Raw genomic sequence first — 19,693 nt, forward strand, 5'->3', positions numbered from 1 at the left:
GTGCGGCTGCCTCAGGATGAAGCCGAGGTTGTGTACATACCAGAAACAAACCCAAGAAAAGTGATTTTTTAACACCAACTTCAAGGCACGTTGAAATCCAGGAACCTGCTCACACTGGGATATCCTTTGTCAGACAGCACTGAAGGTGGGTGCATCACACCCCCAGTCAGTGCGTGACCTGGGCTCCTCCTCAAACTGACCTTTTTGACTTGACCATCCAACAGTCCCACTGCAAATCCAAACGCAACCTGGCAATGGCAAGTGCATCAAAACTGCAACCCAAAAGCAGTCTCCAACTACACCTCACGCTTCCTTATCTCACCTGGGTGAACATAAGATAGTTTCAACCCAAATTGTAACGTTCATGATACATTAGGCTGAGCAGGCAAAACAATTCACATGGGAAACTGCACCCAGAGATTTTACTACTATCAACTTTCAACTTGGAGCACACCAGTAACACACCTACCTGCAGGTCTGCAAGCCTACACCTGAAGAACCCAGCTGCATCCTCCCAGGGAATAGGAAAGCAAAAATCTTCTAAGGATCCTCAAAGCCTTCTTTATGCAAGGCAGTGAGTTTGGATAGTGCTTCAGCCCAACAGGCACAGCCTGGCTCAGTTTGAGTAAGCTCCGGAGGAGGTACAGTGAAGTCAAACTAGAAAGATTCAAGCTTAATTTAAAGCACTCAGGCTGAGGAACAGATAGGTGCAATCTTTAAACTAGAAATTCTTTTGTCATGGTAGTTTTACACACAAGATACAACAGTTTGCCTGCTCTGGAAATACATCAATGCCAGCTTTTCCATAAAACACAAGACCACAACAACAGCTTTTTACCTCTTCCTCCTCCCCAAGCTCAGAGGAGCATCCTCCATTCACCCAAAGCTCTTTGATTAGCCTCTGTGGCCTCTTATGTTGCACCTCCAGTTACCCAATTAGTACCTTGTTAACTAACACCTGAGTGTGTTTATTCCTTGCCAATACACTAGTTTTAACCCTTCATGCACGCTGGTACATACATCCTCCTAGGAAGCTTTGTCCATAGGCTTTGACAAGAAAATGCCTTATCTGTGCCACACCAGAGTGGTTTTTAGGGCTGTTAAACACTGACACGTTTTGCTTCTCTTCTCTTGGTGTCAGAGTGGGACCTGAGTCTTTTGAAAATGAGGGTTATGGGAACAGAAGAGGGAGATACCTGTGTCTCTGGGGCCAGTGAGTTTTGTGAGAACTGGGCACACTCAGTGTCTCACATGACTGCACCCAACAGTGTTTAACACACAACAGCAGGGGTCTGTTGGGAACTGACCTGGAGCCTGCTGTTTCTGAGCTGTGTTAGAGGTTCTAACTGTTAGCTTCTGATTCTCTACCTCACCTTTCAGTGTCTGTTTCACCATCCAAACCACAGCTCCCTGCTGGAAGGGAGCTCTTTGTGAGGATTTGGACTTGGGGATTACAAGTGGAGCAGGCTGCTGAAGGGGGATGAATGCCAGGTCAGCAGTGCACCCTGTCCTCCACGGGGCACACAGCAGACACTCCGTACATCTCTATGCATGCAGAGGGCTGATGTGAGCCCCACACACCTTCAGGCAGGTGAATTTGGCCATTCTGACTGTTTGTGTGGGCTCCAAGAGACCTCACATATGAGCAGACTCACAGAAGAGCCTGTAACAGAATGAATGTCATTGCACATTACAAGAAGAGAATTTATTCAGTAACAGCCATGTTTGGGATAAAGAAATAATAGTGCCCAAATAGAAGACTGCTTAAGAGCATGTAGTCAGTGTCTGGGATTATACAACTCCGATCATCCAGTGGCAGACAGAAGGGAGTTGAACACAAGCGGATAAATGCTCTTATTGCAACAGAGAGTCATCTTTACCAATAATTTTCTTCACTGTGGTGGCAGGATTTCCTCAATTGAGTCAGTGTTATTCAGTGAGTTGAGGATGACAGGCCCAGGGCAGGGGTTTGAAACAATAATTGCCGTTTGTTCTTCTGTAGTACCTTTCATCTGTGGAATTCACAACAATGCAGTAATCCTCCAACAGCTTCTGTGGGTAAGGAAATATTATGATTCCTGTTTTTCAGCTGAGGAAGCCGAGAGGGAATACGATGATGCAGAGAACCACAGGCAGAGCCAGAACTGGGACCTGGCTCCTCTGACTCGTACTCTGTAGGTTGGAGAGCCTGGACACAACAGCTGGTGAGGCCACTCTTCTGTCAGTGACTCTGTCAGTGCCTGCGGGACCTTTGTCTCTTCAGTCTTCATCTGGAAAGGGGTTAGCAGCGCCCCCAAACAGGGAATCCAGGAGCCAGGATGTCTACAAGCCCCCAGAGGTGCAGCACTATGGGAACTGATGGGAAGGCAGGAAAGAATCAAGCTATCCAAGACCTGAAGGATCTCATAAGTGTTTACCTGCAAATATACAAGTGCCTTTTATGGGGATGTAGCAAGAAGCATTACTTGGAGGAGCTGGAAGCTGGTATACAGCGGACTAAGATTTATATGTATGGGAAGAAGCAGAGCAAAGGCCTAAGCTATTGTGAGAGAGAAGAGAGGGACAAGATGACAGAATTTGAACAGTGAAGAGAAACTGCCCAGCTAATATGGCCACATATCTTTGGCCACAGTAAATACATTTCTTTGGATATCAGCTGCATCTAAATGGTTTTGTTACACAGTGAGTATCATGTAGAGACCCAGCACCTGCTGTTAACAGTGGTTTGCACAGGTAAGCAACCTTGTGACTAGTGTGTGCTAATGAGCTGGCAGTTTAAACTAACAGAACACACTAGATTTCAGCTGGGTACAGCCCTAATGGATTCCTGTGTGTTTTCTTACTTTTCCTCCTGCCCTCTTACAAAGACTGCAGAGAATGCCAAAGAGATGCTGTGACCAAATAGTAACACTTTCAAACACTGTGATGTCTAAATTACAAGGAGTAATAAATATATTCAGATTTCACTCAAGCTATCTCAGGAGTATGAGCCAATCATGTTGATCTGGCTGCTCACTGGAGTTGCAACCATTTGCACCAGCCAAGAATGAAGCTCCCGACCCACAGAAGTGCTGAGAACCTGCTGCTCCAGCTGAAGTGGTGGGGAGAGGCTGTCATCACGTCTGGCAGTCAGGCTGTGTGTGATTCAGGCTGGGGCTCTCGAATCTGCAGTCTTTATATGCTTACTGGCTGTAAATTCCATTGGGAGGGAATCTGCTTTGGACAGCACGTAGCTGGACTTTAGTCCTGTGTCAAGTCCTACCTTCTCTTCAAAACCATGGACTGTTTCTTAGCAGGTCTTTACTAACATTGAGCTCGATACATGCAGTGTTCAATGATCTTGCTTTGAACGAAGCTCTTCAGCCTCCAGAGGCCGCTTGTGCCCAGGCTGCGTTTTGTACACATCCCTCCCAGGGCAGAATGAATCAAATCCTACCTGCGCTCCACTGGGGTAGGATTTCCTAGTTTTAAATGAACAAATGTTGGCAGTGAAGCAAGCAAGGTTCCTGCTGTACTGGGGGAGGTAGAAATATCAGCCTGGAAAAGGTTTAGTGTTTGTTTTTAAATCCCAGAAGAAATGTATGTGATGTATCAGGGATTTAGAACAAATCAGAGCAGTGTATTAGCAACCATACAGAAAGAACTCCGTGTCAGAGAGTAGCTGCTCTTTAAAAGCCTAAAAGATGCAGCTGGTCTCTCATGTGTTCTTCCTCCCTCTGTTCCTTGAGCAGTGTGTAACTCACACGGTGAGTCTGTTCCCCCTTCCCTGGCTGCTGAGAGGCCCAAGCACAAAAACGTCCTGAGCCTGCCAATTGTGCCAGAACGTAAACGTGGGTTTACAGAGCTTGTAAGCTTAGTGCCTTATTACTCACCACTGCAAATGTAAGCACCAGCTTGTCTGCAGCAGTCAGGTCTAGAGAGCGGGTCCAGCATGTGCTGAAGTTAGTGGGAGCTTTTCCACGAACATGGATGTCCTCTGGATCCTATCCACAGGGCTGGGTCCTGGTGGAACCTGTGACAAAATCATACATTAGTCACAGCAGGACCCTTGGCCTCAGCTCTGTTCCTGACACCCTGAAAGCCACCCAAAGGGACCCCAGCAGCACTGAGAGCACTCATTCCATGTCATCTGAGCCACTCACAGCCTTTTCTTTCCCTTTCATCATTATGGGAAGCTGCTTTCCTCAAACCCCCTCAGACAGGTGTCGTTCACAGTGTATTTTGGCAGGTCACCAGTTCAGGCTATTTTGAACTAAACGGAATGAAAGATTTTGTGAGGGAGAAGCCTGCCAAGCCCCATGCTTTTCCAGGGAAGGAATCTGGACAGACACCACATCCTGCTGATCCCAGCTGTGGCAGCAGCGCTGGGGGAGCAAGAAAGACCCTCACAGATGACTCATAACCAACAAGTTAAATGTCATGCTGTCAGAACCCCAGTCTAGTGTGTGCCTGAGCACTGCACCAAGTGCAGTGTACCACACTTTCAGCTTGGTACAAAAATTAAAATGCAGGAACTCAGAGCTAAGGGGTTGTTCAGGATTTAAGAGTGAAAACTGAGCCAAAACCAAGCAGAGCGATCAGCAGCAGGAACTGGGTTTCTTTCCTAATGCTACCCAGTGCAGCTTTTGTCCCCATGTTTCAGCTCTCTGGGTTCAGACCTGCACCTGCACTGCACATTTCAGGCTGCAGAAGGGTTTCACTGTACCACAGGGGGGGGGTTCTTCCTTTTTCCCTCTCTTAACTGCCACGGGAGCCCCAAGATCCTCCTGTGCCAAAGGGCCAGTACATGACACGTGTCTCCTTTTCCTCCCTCCCTCCTGCAAGCAGACTGCATCGTGTCCTGTGTGGCGCTGGGCTGCTGTTCGGAAAACAGCAATGCTCTCCAGCACAGGGCTCCAACACATCCTTACCATTAACGCCTGCTTGGCCTGACTGAATCAAACACTTCTCTGAGTCAGGGCCCGTGTACACCAGTGCAGTGCCTTACATACACGCTCACCCAGGCAAATACGGTGCTAATGGCTCACACATCAGCCTCGTGCAGTACTTGTGTTGCTGCTTTAGGCTTGGGCTTGCCACAACGGTTTGTACCGGTGGTTCTGGGGCACCCTCCCACCGGGGCTGGCCTGTGCCTGACAGCCGGCCCTGCTGCGGCCAGGCCCGGCGGAATGTGAAGCACAGCAGCGCTGTGCCCACCTGGCACGGTGTACAGAGAGAGCCCGTGTACCTGACACACCGAGGGCCCTGTACCGGGCTGCCGCGCTCCGCGGTACCGGCTCTGCCCCGCGGGCTGGATGAGGCCCGCCCCTCACCACAGCCCGCCCGGGCGCTGCCTGCCGCTGCCGCCGCCTCCACGCCCGCTCCCCACAGCAACACCCGGAGCCGGCGGGTGGCGGGGAGAGGGCGGAGGGGGGGAAGCAGAAGCACGGCCGCGAGCCCGGAGCTGCCCCCGCCGCCGCTCAGCCCCGCCAGGGGAGGGAGAAGGAAGGGCGGGGCCGGGGCGGGGCGGGGCCGGGGCGGGGCCAGGGCCCGCGTCCCTTACACTCCTCCCACGCGCGCGAGCGCTGCTTTTTGTCCCTCGGGCCGCGCCGTAGCTCTCCCGGGAGAGCGGCATTGTGCAGCCTGCGGCCCGCACGGCGCAGGCGCCGTTCCGCATTCCCCCGCCCGCCGGCCCCGGAGCTGCTGCCGCGCCCCCTTCCCCTCCCGCGGCCGCGCTCCTCCTCGCCGCGGAGGAGGCGCCGGCCCCGCCGCCCCCCCCCGCTCAGTGCCCGCTCTCCGGTAAGGCCCGGCCCGCGCCCGCTCCCCGCGCGGCGCCGCCTCCCTCGGGCAGCGCGCGGAACCCGCTCCTCGCGGCGGGGCGCGCGCCCACCCCGGCCCTGCCTCGCGCCGCCGCGCTCCCGCCTTTCCCGGCTCCCGGCGCGCGCGTGCGGGCTGCGGCGGAGGGGGGGGACGGGAGCGGACCCCGAAGTTCGGGCAGGGACCCCCCGGCCTCCCGGCTCGGCCCCGCGGGGCCGTGGGGGTGCCGGGAGCCCCGCGCTCGGGGGTGTGCGGGGGCAGCGCCGGGGCCTCGCTGCGTCCGGTAACTCGGGTTCCCGGTTCGTGCTGCGGGGGGGCAGCGCTCTGTGATCCCCGTCACTGCTGGAGCCAGGCCAGAGCAGGCCACGGAGATACTGCGAGGGCTGGAGCAGCTCTGCTCTGGAGCCAGGCTGAGAGAGCTGGGCTGGGGCAGCCTGGAGAAGAGAAGGCTCCTGAAGGGGAGACCTGAGAGCAGCGCCAGTGCCTGGAGGGGCTGCAGGAAGCCTGGAGAGGGGCTTTGGACAAGGGCCTGCAGGGACAGGCCAAGGGGAATGGCTTTAACATGCCTGAGGGGAGATTGAGATGAGCTCTGAGGCAGAAGCTCTTCCCTGGGAGGGTGCTGAGGCGCTGGCACAGGGTGCCCAGAGGAGCTGTGGCTGCCCCATCCCTGGCAGTGTTCAAGGCCAGGTTGGACACAGGGGCTTGGAGCAAGCTGCTCCAGTGGAAGGGGTCCCTGCCCATGGCAGGGGTTGGAACTGGGTGAGCTTTAAGGTCCCTTCCAGCCCAACCCAGCCTGGGATTCCCTTCCAGGAGGGAGATGCTTACAATGCCAAGTATGTGCTGAAGCGGCAAGTGCTGCTGCTCCAAAATCTGCTGTCACCAGCACAAAGAAGGGCACCAGTGGTGGGGTATCATGAGCACGCTTTGAAGACAAATCCTGGCAGCGTGAGCTGGAGGCTCTCCTGTTTCTGAGCTGCAGTGGAGGTTTCTTCTCTCTGCAGCACCAGCCCCCATTGCTGAACACGGGCATAGCACCGTGAGGGTTTGTTGCACATCGTGGATCTGGTGGGGTGAGCACGAGGCTGCTTCAGTGTGAGAAGTCTTGGGTGGAGAAGGGCAGGGTTTGATAGCCAAGCCATGGCTTGATATCCTGACCATTTAAGAGGGAAATATGAGACTGAAATACATGCATTCTGAGGTGAAAGGAAGCTCCTAGAGGCCTAAGCTTTGGGAATGCCACTGCAGGTTTTGTATTTATGTCAGTCTTGTATTCTGAACCTTAACAAACGTGAAAAAAAGGCCTTGGGCTGTTCCTTCCATCTTTTGCACAAGCCTTGGTATTTACTGTCTGCTAAATGCTTGTTAGAAGTGTTTTGGGGAACATGCTGTGAAAACTCTGCCACACCTAACAGCTTTGCAATAAAAGGCTGTGGTTTGGGCTTGGGTCTTGCACATTTGGTAGGTCTGAAGGCCTGCCATCCTGCTGTGTTCCTAACGGGATCTAGATTATGTTTTTTCATCCTGGTTTCCTGCAGTTAGGTACTCTCATTTTTCTGGCTGCTGAGAATCTCTTTGACAGCTAATGAGAATATTCTGTTTTTCTTCCAGGTTTGCATTTCAGAGCCGTTCTGTCTGTGGCAAGAGCTGCCTTTTGAAGCAGCACATTCATTCTCCTCTTCAAGCACCACAAGTCTCATTTGCCAGCTTCAGAACCATGGCAACAGAAGAAAAGAAGCCAGATGCAGAATCCACCAAAACACAATCTACTCCTTCCTCCTCAACCAATCAGAGCAAGGTGTGTGCAGGGCTCCAGCAGTATCTGTGTAAATACACATGGCAGCACCTGCATATTCAGCAGCCGAACCAGCATCGGTCGAGTTCTCCTGTAGATGAAGATCTCTGCCAGGCTCTGCTGTTGTCTGAGCTGGAAACGTGCTGAGGGTCTCATGGGAAGGGCGATGGAGCGCAGCCTGTTCCACAGGGCTGGGCGGGGATTGCAAACAAAGTCCTCCTGGTCACTTGGAGCCTTAAAAAGAGAGGTTGATTGTATCCTGGGAATGCCTGGAGGTGACTGGAGAATCAGGGAATCTGTGAGCATAGCTGCAAAGTGGGGAATTAAGCAGATTCTTTGAAGCCTGCAGATGCTCAAAGGAGATGTTGTGAAGCCTTTGCAAAGGGTGAAAAGGGAAAAAAAAGAGGATTTTAGGAGTCTGAAGGAATTGGCCTGTGATTTAATTCATGGTAAGGATGAAAACTGCAAACACTTAAAAGCAGTCCACAGATCAATAGCAAGAGGAGTATTTTGATCTACCGAGCGCTTTATGGCTGGGCTGTTGGATTATTCTCCCCTGTTTGTTACTGGCTTGGTTGAAATTCCTATCAAGGGTGAGTTGTTGTGCATGCAACAGGGAGGCACTGCTGGCCCAGACAGCAAGGGTATTTGTTCTGGTGTTATTTGAATTTGGAGGCAGGGGGGAGACATGATACAGTTGTAAACGCTGGCATCTGTACTGGAGTGGACATCCATGCAGTCTGTCACTGCGTGCTGACCCAGTGGGATGCTAGATCTGGAATTTATTCAACTTGCTCATATGTATTTTTCTTACAGCCTGCACCAGTAAAACCAAACTATGCTCTGAAGTTCACATTAGCAGGACACACCAAGGCAGTCTCATCAGTAAAGTTTAGCCCTAATGGAGAGTGGCTCGCCAGCTCCTGTAAGTACTGCTTCCTTCTTGTCTCATCTAAAACATGCCAGCGTGGGCTTTGGAGAGCTGCCTGTCTGCAGTGTTACCTCCATCAGGTGGAGGAGGGATGCAGTGTCATGGTTTTTCTTCAAAGGAGCAATATCAAAGCTCTCAGTCTCCAAGATAATCTCTTTAAGCTTTTTATGTTCTGTGGCTTTGAACACTGGACCTTCTGTGTGTTGCAAATTGGAGGGCCTGACCCACTCAGCTTTTCAGCTACACAGTGTGGTACAGAGGCTGGCCACGTGCCTCTGTCCTGGCTGCCTGCACTGGTCAGTAAGTCACAGCCTTTGATTAACGCAGTGAAACATGCAGGATATTATAAATAGTGTTTCAGTTCTTGTTCTCTTCAGTGGTGGATCAAGTCCTCTTCCTATCAGCTTTGGTGTTTCCTAAAGGGTTTTTTGTGGTCAACATTGCTTGACAGCTTTCCTTTGAAAACCTGTTTGTGTGACCCTCTGATCCAGAGAGGATCCGTGTATAAGGGCAGTAGAAAAGAACATTGCTGAATGTGTTGGTGAGGACCACTTGAGCATCTGCTGGGACCACTCGAGCATCTGCTGGCCATGGGAATGACTTGGGTCTTTGGCTTCACTGCAAATGGCCTTAATAAGTCCAGTTACCATGTAGAAATCACTTTAATGTTCGAGTGTCTCCATGACCGCCCCCCTTCTCAGATTTTCCAGTCTCTACCTCTGGCAAATATCAACCTTTTTCTCTGGTGTGTTTTGCAAGTTAACATTTGGGGTTTTGCAGGCATTAACTTAGCCCAGCCTGTGGGGTAATGTTTGTTTGGTTTGGGCAGAAGTGTTTCAGGATTCCTATGGCCCGGCACTGCTGTTACCACTGGCAGTCTAAAACAAGAGTAGAAACCCAAACTGTCATCAGAGGAACTGAAGCTGCTGGAGACTGTGCATTCCAGGCAGTTTATGTAATCTCAGCTGCTGCAGCGTGGTGTGTATGGAGCTGTTCTTTGCAAGCTGCCTATCACCCTCTACACTTAGGCCTGCTGGGGAGGGAGGACTGCCCAGTGCTTGCAGATGTGTAGTTAAGATGTCTCTTCCCAGTTGGAAGGGCCACCATAGGAATATCTCTTATCTGGTGTGTTCTTTTCCAGCTGCTGACAAACTCATTAAAATCTGGGGAGCGTATGATGGCAAGTTTGAAAAGACAATATCTGGCCATAAACTGGTGAGTACGAGGAGGTTACTGGGCGCTTGAATATGAATTTACTTTTCCTCACCCGGAAGTTTCCATTCTGGCTTAGTTTGACAAGTGTGGAAGGCTTATTCTTTGGTCTTGTTTTGTGCTGCTTTCTTTATGCAGGCCTGTGCAGCAGCCTGGAATTGCTGAAGTAAGCCAGGGCAGGCTGGAAGTGTGGGTGAAGTGCAGGCTGCTGATGGGGTCCCTGCCTGCACGCTCCCTTGCTGGTCTTGTGTCCCTGCCTTTTGAGGACACCAGCCTCGGGCATGGGGCAGTACATGCTTGGGTGAAACCCCTGTGGACTGTAACAGTGTGTCCTGTTCCATCTTCCCTTTGTGTATGGAGAGAATGGTTTGCCTTTTAAGGAGATTGAATTTTTCTTGTGGGTTTGCCTACGTAAACACAACACTTACTCATTCTGCAAAGTTCTGAAGAAACACAACTCCCAGCCCCATAGCTTTGTTTTCTGAAGCTTCTTACATGCTGAAGCTTCGTAAGCAAAAACGAAGATTCGCTTCAAGGAAAACCAGTGTAATTTGTTCTCCAACGTTTAGGGACTCGGATGATAAAGAGCAAGCGGTCTGGCATGACGAGAAGCCACTTCTTCAGTTTAGTTAGATAGCAAACTGTTACGAGTGCCAGGAAAGGGCTTTGTTGGCCATAGAAAAGCTGTGTGAACAAGCCATTGGTATTTTTGGAGTATATGGCTCAGCTTAAAATGAGCAAGTGTCCAGCAAGGAGCTCTTAACCTGCTCTGATCAATGAATTCTGAGCTCAGTGCTGCATTTTCTTTCAAGATTCAGCTGTGCAGAGCACATGCCGTCTCTGTGTTCCATTTTCCTGTGTCAGTGAACAAGCAGAGCTCAGAATTGTTTTTCTGTGTTTTAGGGTATCTCTGATGTTGCTTGGTCATCAGATTCCAACCTTCTTGTGTCTGCCTCTGATGATAAAACACTCAAAATATGGGATGTAAGCTCGGTAAGGACAAATTACTGCTTATCTGCCTTCTCCCCAGCACTGGCATCTTCACTCATGTTCTGGGAGACAGCCTTGATGTGTTACAATGAGAGAAGGTTTAGTGTTAAGCACTACCTCCTGTTTGGGTAACACTTAATCTTTCCAGCTTGTAACGAGCTGCTGGTTGACTGGGCTGTGAGGAAGAGTGAGATATGCTGTTGCTTTTGGAAAAGAGGGGCTGCTTATGGGTATCAGGAAGAATCCGGTCACCTTCTGAGAGCACTTAAGCCTCATGGTCACAATGCAGCTGCAGGCTTTGTTTCTGAAAGCAGCATCTCAGCTGAAACCTCTGTAATTTCTTGTCATAGCCTCACTTGGTTTTGCTTCTTTCCCCCTTCCTTATCTGCAATGACAATGACAAACTTGCATGTATTTTGACTAGGTGTGTTAACTGCTTGGTTCTCCTGAGTTGCCCAAAGGGTTTGCAACTTGGCTGCAGTCACTAAAAATAAGGGTGCTTTTTCTTTCCTGTTTTGCTGTAGCTGATCCTCTGCCCATCTAGGTCTTGGGTTAGAGCAGGTTTCTTTGTGTGCTGCACAATAATGTTAATGCAGCTTATCTGAATGCATTTTTGGCACTGAAAGATATTTAACTCTGCTAAATCTTATTTCAGGGTAAGTGCTTGAAGACGTTGAAAGGGCACAGTAACTATGTTTTCTGCTGCAATTTCAACCCTCAGTCAAACCTCATCGTATCTGGATCAGTAAGTGGTCCTTTTGTCCCTTTCTGCCAAGCAAGTGTTGCACTCCCCAGTTACCCCTCACTTGGGGCACACACAGGTTTTTTTAGGGATCCGTGGCAGAATGCCGATGGCACTAAATCAGAGGGTGTGATTAGTATAGCACAGAAAATTTCTGATGAGAATGGCACAGGGTTCTACAAGCGGGATCAATGCAGTTCATGCAGCTGGCATAATACAGAATTTATAGTGCAACTTAAAATTTCTAATCACCTGGATTCTGACTTAACCTGAATTATAACTTCAGTCACCTGGGCCCTCTGCAGATCGGGTCAGGTCTTAATAAATGGTTGGCTGCATTGATAAAACCAGATGATCTTAAGGTCCTTTCCAACCCTAACTATTCTGTGATAACAGCCACAATCTAGACATGAAAACAGTGCAAAAGAATGTGAGTCACTCAGTCCTTGGAGGCAGCAGGTGGTGGTGGGGGGTGTCCCTGTCTGCTGTAGGGTCATGGTCTCAGTGTCCAGAACAGTTGTAGGCCAGGGTCCCTGCTCGATTCTGCAGGCAGCACTCAGTGTGCTGTTGCAGCTCGTTCTGGGATGGGGTGATGGCCATCACCATGCTGGCTGCATGCCTGGGACCTTCAGGGCTGGTGAGGAGGGGAATAATCTTGACACTGATAGGGATGGGACGAAGCAAGCCGTTTGGTTTGTCTGCTTGGTTCCAAGGACCTACGGGGCCTGATAACGAGGGAATGGGGACAAATGTGACACTCAGTCTCAGAATGGCTGCTGGCCTTACAAAATGGTCTTAGTTATGGTTAGTTAGGGCTTGGACCTGGGGTACCAGTCACAAGCCTTTGCCATTTCCATTCTTTCTCCACAAACACAGCTTGTAGTCAGCTGAGCTCCGCAGTGCCACTGCTGTCTTTGCTTGGGGACATAGTCACGTCTTTAACCCATCCCCAGCATGCAGGTTCCCTGCTCGGAGAGGGGGAGCTCAGGGAACTATGTGCCAGTCTGTTATTTTTGCCCTGCTTGGTTCCGAGGCTTTCTGATGCAGCTCAGTGTAGCTGGAGGAGGGCACGTGCATGTGGTCAAGCTATAACACCTCGCATGCCTCAAGTAGGTGCATCATTAAACCACCTTGTGCATTTCTTCAATTTTCAGTTTGACGAAAGCGTGAGGATATGGGACGTGAAAACAGGGAAGTGCCTCAAGACGTTACCTGCTCATTCTGACCCAGTTTCAGCTGTAAGTATCTTCTGATAAATGAAGGCACTAACATGCTTATGTTCTTTAGCAGAGCCGGTGCTCAGTGAGAATGGAGTGAGCAGTGTTTTCTGTAAGACTGGTATGGATCTTGGTCCTGGGTGTTAATGTGGGGAGCAGGGAATAATGGTGTGCCAGTCATTCCTGAGCCTAGCTGGGGCATACATTTGTGATCACTTGAGGCTCAGAGAATGACCTGTACATCTGTTGCATTTGTGTTGTTCACACCTAATCATGTCTGATCAGAGCATGTCTGTGTTCATGTGTTCTTAGCTTCTGAGGAAACATATTCCAGTCCCTAATGCTTGGATGAACAGCTGTAGTTAACATCCACCCCTCTTTGTAATTATGCCAGACAAACTGAGGGGAAGGAATCTGATTTGATCATATTGCCCATCTAAACTCAGGCCTGTGGTCTGTATGTTGTGTTGACTTTCTCCCTCTGTCCACGTGAACTGCAGAGTCAGTAATGCAAGGCAACTTAAAGTGGAGCTTAAACATTTGACTTTTATGTACATCGGTAAAGCTGGTTTTCCCCTTCTATAATATTACAGGTGCATTTTAATCGTGATGGATCCCTGATAGTGTCAAGTAGCTATGATGGGCTCTGGTAAGTGCTTAGTTCCTGCCTGTGGCACTGTTCAAACCTTTTGCATTTAAAAAAGGACTCTTTTAAAAAGAGCTTGTATTTATAATGTTAAAATCAGAACAGAAACTTCAATAGTAATGGTTCTGCTGTGTTTTTAATAGTCGAATCTGGGATACAGCATCAGGCCAGTGCTTGAAAACACTGATTGGTGAGTAGGAGTATTTCTTGTTTGTGCTCTATTTTTGCTGTTGTGACATAAATATTCTGCATCATTGCTGTGAACAGTGGCTTCCTTAAGCTCCATTTAAATATCTTCTTCCTGCTGTGGTAGTACACTGTTTTCTTCCAGTCTGTTGCAATAAGAGGAACTAGCCTCTTGCATGAATGGAAACTTGCTGGAGTTGGAGTGTTCTGTAGTATAGGTGAATAAATCATAGAATAGAATCACAGAAGTTTCCCAAAGCTTTCTGCCATTCAGCTGTGCAGAGCTTGCCATGCAGCAGTTCCAGACTGCCGCACAAAGTTGTCTGCGCTGTTGGATGCAATGGAAACGGGCAGTCTGTGACTGTTGTGAGGTGCATGAAGGTGTCTTGTGAGTATGGCTGATGAAGGGAAACCACCGGTTGGGCATGTGTTCCCTAGTCCTTCCTGGTCTTGCAGAGCATTTTATAAATGAGTTAAATGGCACTGCAGATCAGTGGCATGTGTTCTAATACAATGATTTTTAAAGGTCTTGCTCTGGTACCTGCTAATGCAGGGAAGGAAAGTTCAGTTACAAAGGGATATTTAAAATGTGAGAAAAGTGCTTTTCTTAAATGAATCAAAACAATCACCTTTCCTACACCTCTTTTTCTTGAAATAGCAGGGGACAACAAAGCTGAAAGCTTGCTTCAGTGAGACAGTTAACACATTATTGTCAGAGGACAAGACAGTGCAGCTGTGCACTAGCTAATGTTGCTTTTGTTTTCACTGTAGATGATGATAACCCTCCAGTGTCTTTTGTGAAATTCTCACCTAATGGCAAATACATATTAGCTGCAACCTTGGACAAGTAAGTACTTAAAAACCAAACAGAAAATCCCCACAGGCTTTGGGGTGTTTGAGTGGCAGGTAAACCCCTAGTTTGCTTCTCTTTAGCTACCGTAGTAATGGTATACAAGTCCATATATACTATCAAACTTGAACAGCCGGTGAAGTGTTGAGCTGTGCTAATGGCGCAGGCAGGACTTGGGTTGTCTTGGCACTATTTAGTGACTGCAACACCCATTCGTTCCTCCTTGTACCTCTCAGAACCTCAGCTTTTCCTTGCATTGATCATATGATTCTTTTGTACCACTGAGAGTCAGAAAATACGACCTGTAAAAGACTGCTCAACTCTGCTATGGAGGAACTGCTGCTACTGAGAAATTTTCAGATGGGAAGAAAATCCAAACCCCAAGAACTAAAATCTTTGGTTTTCTCTTGTTTTCCAGCACTCTTAAACTTTGGGACTACAGCAAAGGAAAGGTAAACCCAATCCTACCTCACTATATAGAATTCACTAAGCTTATAGGAGAATCTGGGTTTCATAAGTGCTTTTTGCTTAACTGAGACATTAAGTAGCGCTTTATTTCTGCATTTGTTTCATGAACAATAAGTTGCTGCTGCTCTCTCTCTGTGGTAATGTGACAAACTTAGGGCTTCCACCCCCCCCTTCAGAACCATTCAGTGTTGTAGGGCAGAGGTGCCCCCTGCATGCTCTAGATAAGTCGGCAGGCTGGGAAGCACAAGCAGATGTGTTAGTCTTTTCTGCCAGAAGAGTTTGTCCTTGACTAGAAAACTACCTCCCAGCTGTGTTAATGTCCTGTGGCTCTTCACTTCCAGTGCCTGAAGACCTACACAGGACACAAGAACGAGAAGTACTGCATATTTGCTAATTTCTCCGTCACTGGTGGAAAGGTCAGTGGTTATGGGAGAGGCTCTTTGCCAACGTGCAGTTCTTACTGCTTTTCTCTGGAGCTGAAACAGGAGTTTGGGAATGGAAACCTCCTTTGGTGGGTGCTGGTTCACAGGGGCTGTAGTGCAGCGGGGAAGAGGGTGTCCTAGCAGTGAGCCACTGGATGATAGGTTCGTACATTGAGGTGATGGGACAGGTTTACTCCTCACACTGAACCACCTTAGCACCTGTTGCTCTGGCATACACAGGGTAGAACAAAGCTTTCTGCTGCTTTTGAGCACTGAACAGAGGTGCTGAGAGGATGAACCACATGGAGCAGTCTTGTAGTGTTGGGAGTTCCTTTTCACATGGTGGCAGTGAAATGCTGACTGAATTTGAATGCAGATCAAGATGAGAAGAGAGATGAAAATGACTGTGTTTTCTCTACCTCTCCAGTGGATCGTGTCCGGCTCAGAAGACAACCTGGTTTATATCTGGAACCTTCAGACAAAAGAGATTGTACAGAAATTACAAGGACACACAGGTGTGGAAGAGGATTTTGGTTTTATTGATGGACTATCCCTCATGTCACTTGTAATGAGAGCTCATCCTGAGCATTTTCTCTCTGATATTTAGCTTTTGACTGTCAAACCCAAAAATTCTTGGCTGGCTGAAGCTTAATTGGGCCCAAGGAGTTTGCTCCTTTTTATGAAGGGTTTTTTATGGGCATCACAAGCGTTTATTCTTTCACTGTGAGAACTTTGACACCAGCTTACAAAAGAGATTTCCTTGAGTTCAGAGCTGGTGGAGTATTTAAGTGACTTGTAATATTAGTGACTTTGATTTGCCTGTTAACACCTTCCAAAGCTGCAGCTCTTGAAAGGATAAGGACTGATGTGCCCCTGCTGTTTGTAAATGGCTACATCTGCCTGTTCTTGGGGGCAGAGTTGAGCATGTTTTGAGGTGTTATCTGGTGGAAATTTCAGCCTGAAGGATCATTGATTTGGTCTCTGAGTGGGGCCAGTGGCAGCAGGTTTTCATTCTTGGGCTGGGGCAGGGCTCTTCAGTGCTCCCTGAGCATTGGATGGGATGGTGGGAATATCTTCCATGGACAGGAAAAAACTGACCTGGGTTTTTGTTAGCTATCTGACATAACATGCCAAGAGTGCTGGCTGTGAAGTAAGTGAGAACCAGAATCCAGAGAGTTCTCACGCTGTGAAATCCGTCAAACACTTTCCAACTACGACTAGCAATTCTTCTGGCAAGTATTTCCTCTGACAGGAGCAGCAGTTGTCAGATATTTGCAAGTATTGCATTTGTAATTGTGCTCTAAAGAACCAGGAACTCAGCAATGCTGTTTGCAGGTGTGGTTTCAGAAATGTCTGCTATGCACCAGCTCTCCCTGCTGCAGATAGTGATATCTGTGTCTCTTCTCCTTGTTTAGATGTTGTAATCTCAACAGCTTGTCACCCGACAGAAAACATCATTGCCTCGGCTGCGCTAGAAAACGACAAAACAATTAAACTGTGGAAGAGTGACTGTTAAATGCTGCGGGATCACTGAGACTGTCAGGAGAAATGCTTTTAAAGAAAGAATACTAAAAACCCACATGAGAATATTAAATGCAGTTTGGCAGGAAACCCGAAGAGTGTTTGATAAAGTGGTTTCTGTTAGTCTTGGCCCAAAGAACACGTCTTAGCTCTTTGCTAGAACCGGGCAACGCGGTGGAAAACACACACAAGATGTGGTTCTCCTTCCCCTGCCTGGTCCTTGGCAGCCCTGGATCACCCTGACATCGCCCTGTATTGGACACCCCAAAGATACTGTATGGCCGTGGTGGTGCCTCTGGGCGCTGCTGCTACGCGGGAGCGCTGCCATCGCCTCTCTCACAGTAAGTGAAGTCAAAGCCTAGAGATGTGTGGAGGGTTTTTTAATGTCTGATTTCTTATTTTCCTTTCCAGAATGTAGGTTCTAGTCTCTTGGGAAGTTTCTGTCCTGTTTTACATAGAAATACTGCATCTTTAAGGGTGCTTCATTTTCAACACTCAGCTCAGACTTTGTGACCAAATAAAACCATGCAGTTCCAGACCCCCCTCTTCCTGCCCCTGACTTGACTCCTGTGGTGAAATCTCCTCTTCCCTTCTGTATAGTTGCTTACCTCTTGTTACGTGTGTTTAATAGATGCTGTTCTAGAGCAGAGTTACAGTTCTGTTAACCATTAAAATGATTCCTGCTTGTAGTTGTTCTCAGCATATTTTAAGTTTCCTCTTCTGGTTCTAAAGCTCACAGAACACTGTAAAGTTACTTCAATGTAAAGAGTTAAAAAAACCCCAACCCAGACTTTTGTATCTTGAAAATCCATCGTATGAAGCTGTATTGATAATGGCATGACTCTGTATCTGTTTCAGCGTTGGTATTTCTTTCCCTTTTTGTCATACCCATGTGGTATTTACACATCCAGAAAAATGCCATATGCCATAATAAAAAGGTGGGATTTTCTGTGTATGCTTGTGGTAAGAGTGTGCTAATGTGATGTGCCTGTGACCAAAGAAGCCTCCCTTAGAAACACCTGTAAGGGGAAGAGCCTTCTGTAGCAGGTCCATTGAGTGAGGAAGGGAACAGGAAGAAAGGAGCAGCAGCATCGTGGTGCTTGACGTCTGCTGTGGAGGCAGAAAAGAGGAGCATAACTCAGGTCAGAATTTCTAGTAAGAAAGGAAGAGGGTTCAATAGGAGCTGTCCTTGGCAGGCGCAGCGTTGGTACGAATTCGCACAGAGGCTGTTGGCTATGGGGAAGTGAATCAATCCTGCTGCCCTCACAGTGTGGGCAATGGGGGATGATCCAGGACCTGGCTGTGTTGGGCACAGCTTGTATTGCAGCCAGAGGGTTCTGCTGGGAGGGGATGCCGTGTTCCTGGGGCACCAAAAATCCATGGGTTTGGCATCAACCTCGTGTGCTTGATGGCTGAAGATCAATTGCAGTACAATTCTCTCCGGTGCCTGCTCCGGAGCTGTGTCGCTTTACCCTCGGAGACGGTGCTAACTGCAAGCCATGATGTATGGGTTTGCTTTTACATATGTAAAAATAGAATTCACATTGAGCTGGTGTGAAAAGGGCCAGTAATGATATCGCTGTCTTTTGAGGTTTTCCATTACCCCTAGGGGCGGACACGTCTCCAGCCTTGGCGAACATCACTGCTGGAATCATCTGTTTCCTCGTGACTCTTCCCCACTCCAGTTTTTCTCTTGGGCTGATGCAACTGCGTGATTGCAGATGTGGCTGTGCTGCTTTACCAGTGTGGAGAAGCTGGTATCCGACTCCAGGAACGCATTTTTACATAGATTCAGATCTGGTTTGTACTCCCCTGTAGCTGTGTCTGAGGGGCTTCGCCGAGCCCCTGCCACAGGCACCTTCTGCTGGACCACGTTTCTCCAAGCAGTCTCTTGAACAAGGATATATTTTGTCCCCCAGACTGGAGAGCCCAAATATAAAGGATCTACTGGAAAGCTGCCTGTAAAGGTTGTGTTTAACTCCCCAGCATCCCACCTGGGAGTATTGCTGGCACCTGTGAACGGTGCTAGCTGTGATTACACCGGGCTTGGTGTGTCAGTGGTGGTTTGGGGCCAGGATTAGCTGATCTTATAAAGTACAGGGCTGAAACCAAGGCTCCTGCCATGGTGGGGCTGGGTCTGCACCCTTGGGAGGGTTGTGGCCTTGCTTGTGTTGGGTGCAGGGGGGCGGGGGCAGGGGCTGGAGCTGCTGCTGAGGAAAGGAGGTCTTTTCCCTCGTCGAACTGGGGGAAAAGGAGAAGCCGGGTGGGATCATCAGTGGAAGGAGCTGGTTCCTTCAGGGGTTCCCCCAGTAAAAAAAAAACATGGTTAGATGCCACGAAGTAGGTGGCAGTGCCTTAACCGTATGCGTGTTGTACAGGCCACAAGGGCCTCTTCCATCCTTATCAAGGGGAGTGCTAACCTTCTCTCCTTTCATACAACACAGCTGGCTGTGGTGCACCCACAGCTATTTAAACCTGGAGCAGCCTTCCGCCACAGCGGATCGTGTGAGGACTGTAATCTTGTTTTCTTCTCCATCAGTTTACATCTCTTTATAATCCCATTGTACAGTTTTTATTCTAGGTCTCCGAAGGAGCAAAAAACCCTAAAAAATCCCCTCAAAATCTCACAGAACAGCGCTTTCATGGTGCTCCCTTAATGTATGCATCCTGTCAGCCAATAAGAGCGCAGAGGGCGGATCCTCTTCCATCGCCGCCTGTTGTTGGCGCCGAGCGCCGCCGGCCGCGCGCCCAGCCCAATCAGCGGCCGCGTTGACAGGGACGGGGCACTTCCGGTTCCGCCTCGCTAATGGCGGCCGGAGCCGGAGGACCCCGGTTCGAGTCCTGCGTCCGGCGCGGAGCGGAGCCTGCGGCTGCGGCTGCGGCTGCGAGCGCCGGCGGGGAGCGGGGGAGCGGCGCTGGC

General features: G+C 49.2%; 2 protein-coding genes, 1 long non-coding RNA gene and 1 other non-coding gene across 4 annotated transcripts in view; 2 read left to right on the forward strand and 2 right to left on the reverse strand.

Annotated features, from left to right (window-relative positions):
• Window positions 1-4,000, reverse strand: part of BRD3 (bromodomain containing 3) — a 33,486-nt gene extending 29,486 nt beyond the window's left edge. Inside the window, exon 1 of the mRNA XM_062641204.1 lies at window positions 3,873-4,000. The gene's annotated coding sequence lies outside the window, so the exon portion shown is untranslated. The remainder of the gene's footprint in view (window positions 1-3,872) is intronic.
• LOC134175359 (uncharacterized) lies at window positions 1,037-5,063 on the forward strand. The gene is made up of 3 exons (XR_009968988.1): window positions 1,037-2,262; window positions 3,858-4,005; window positions 4,828-5,063. It is a non-coding gene; the product is annotated as an uncharacterized LOC134175359 (long non-coding RNA).
• Window positions 5,064-5,613: 550 nt separating this feature from the next.
• Window positions 5,614-17,728, forward strand: WDR5 (WD repeat domain 5). Its single transcript, XM_062641210.1, has 14 exons — window positions 5,614-5,778; window positions 7,405-7,591; window positions 8,405-8,513; window positions 9,661-9,734; window positions 10,635-10,724; window positions 11,377-11,466; window positions 12,618-12,701; window positions 13,274-13,329; window positions 13,470-13,516; window positions 14,284-14,359; window positions 14,781-14,814; window positions 15,172-15,246; window positions 15,680-15,767; window positions 16,668-17,728. The coding sequence occupies exons 2-14, from the start codon at window positions 7,511-7,513 to the stop codon at window positions 16,766-16,768; spliced, it is 1,005 nt and encodes a 334-aa protein (XP_062497194.1). The 5' UTR covers window positions 5,614-5,778; window positions 7,405-7,510; the 3' UTR covers window positions 16,769-17,728.
• A 1,359-nt stretch (window positions 17,729-19,087) lies between these two features.
• Window positions 19,088-19,215, reverse strand: LOC134175484 (U6atac minor spliceosomal RNA). The gene has a single exon (XR_009969026.1). It is a non-coding gene; the product is annotated as a U6atac minor spliceosomal RNA (small nuclear RNA).
• Between the last annotated feature and the right edge of the window lie 478 nt (window positions 19,216-19,693).

The sequence above is a fragment of the Pezoporus occidentalis genome, unplaced genomic scaffold (genome assembly GCF_034315485.1).
Source record: "Pezoporus occidentalis ecotype Australia unplaced genomic scaffold, CSIRO_AGI_Poc_V1 ctg68, whole genome shotgun sequence".
Classification (NCBI taxonomy): domain Eukaryota; kingdom Metazoa; phylum Chordata; class Aves; order Psittaciformes; family Psittacidae; genus Pezoporus; species Pezoporus occidentalis.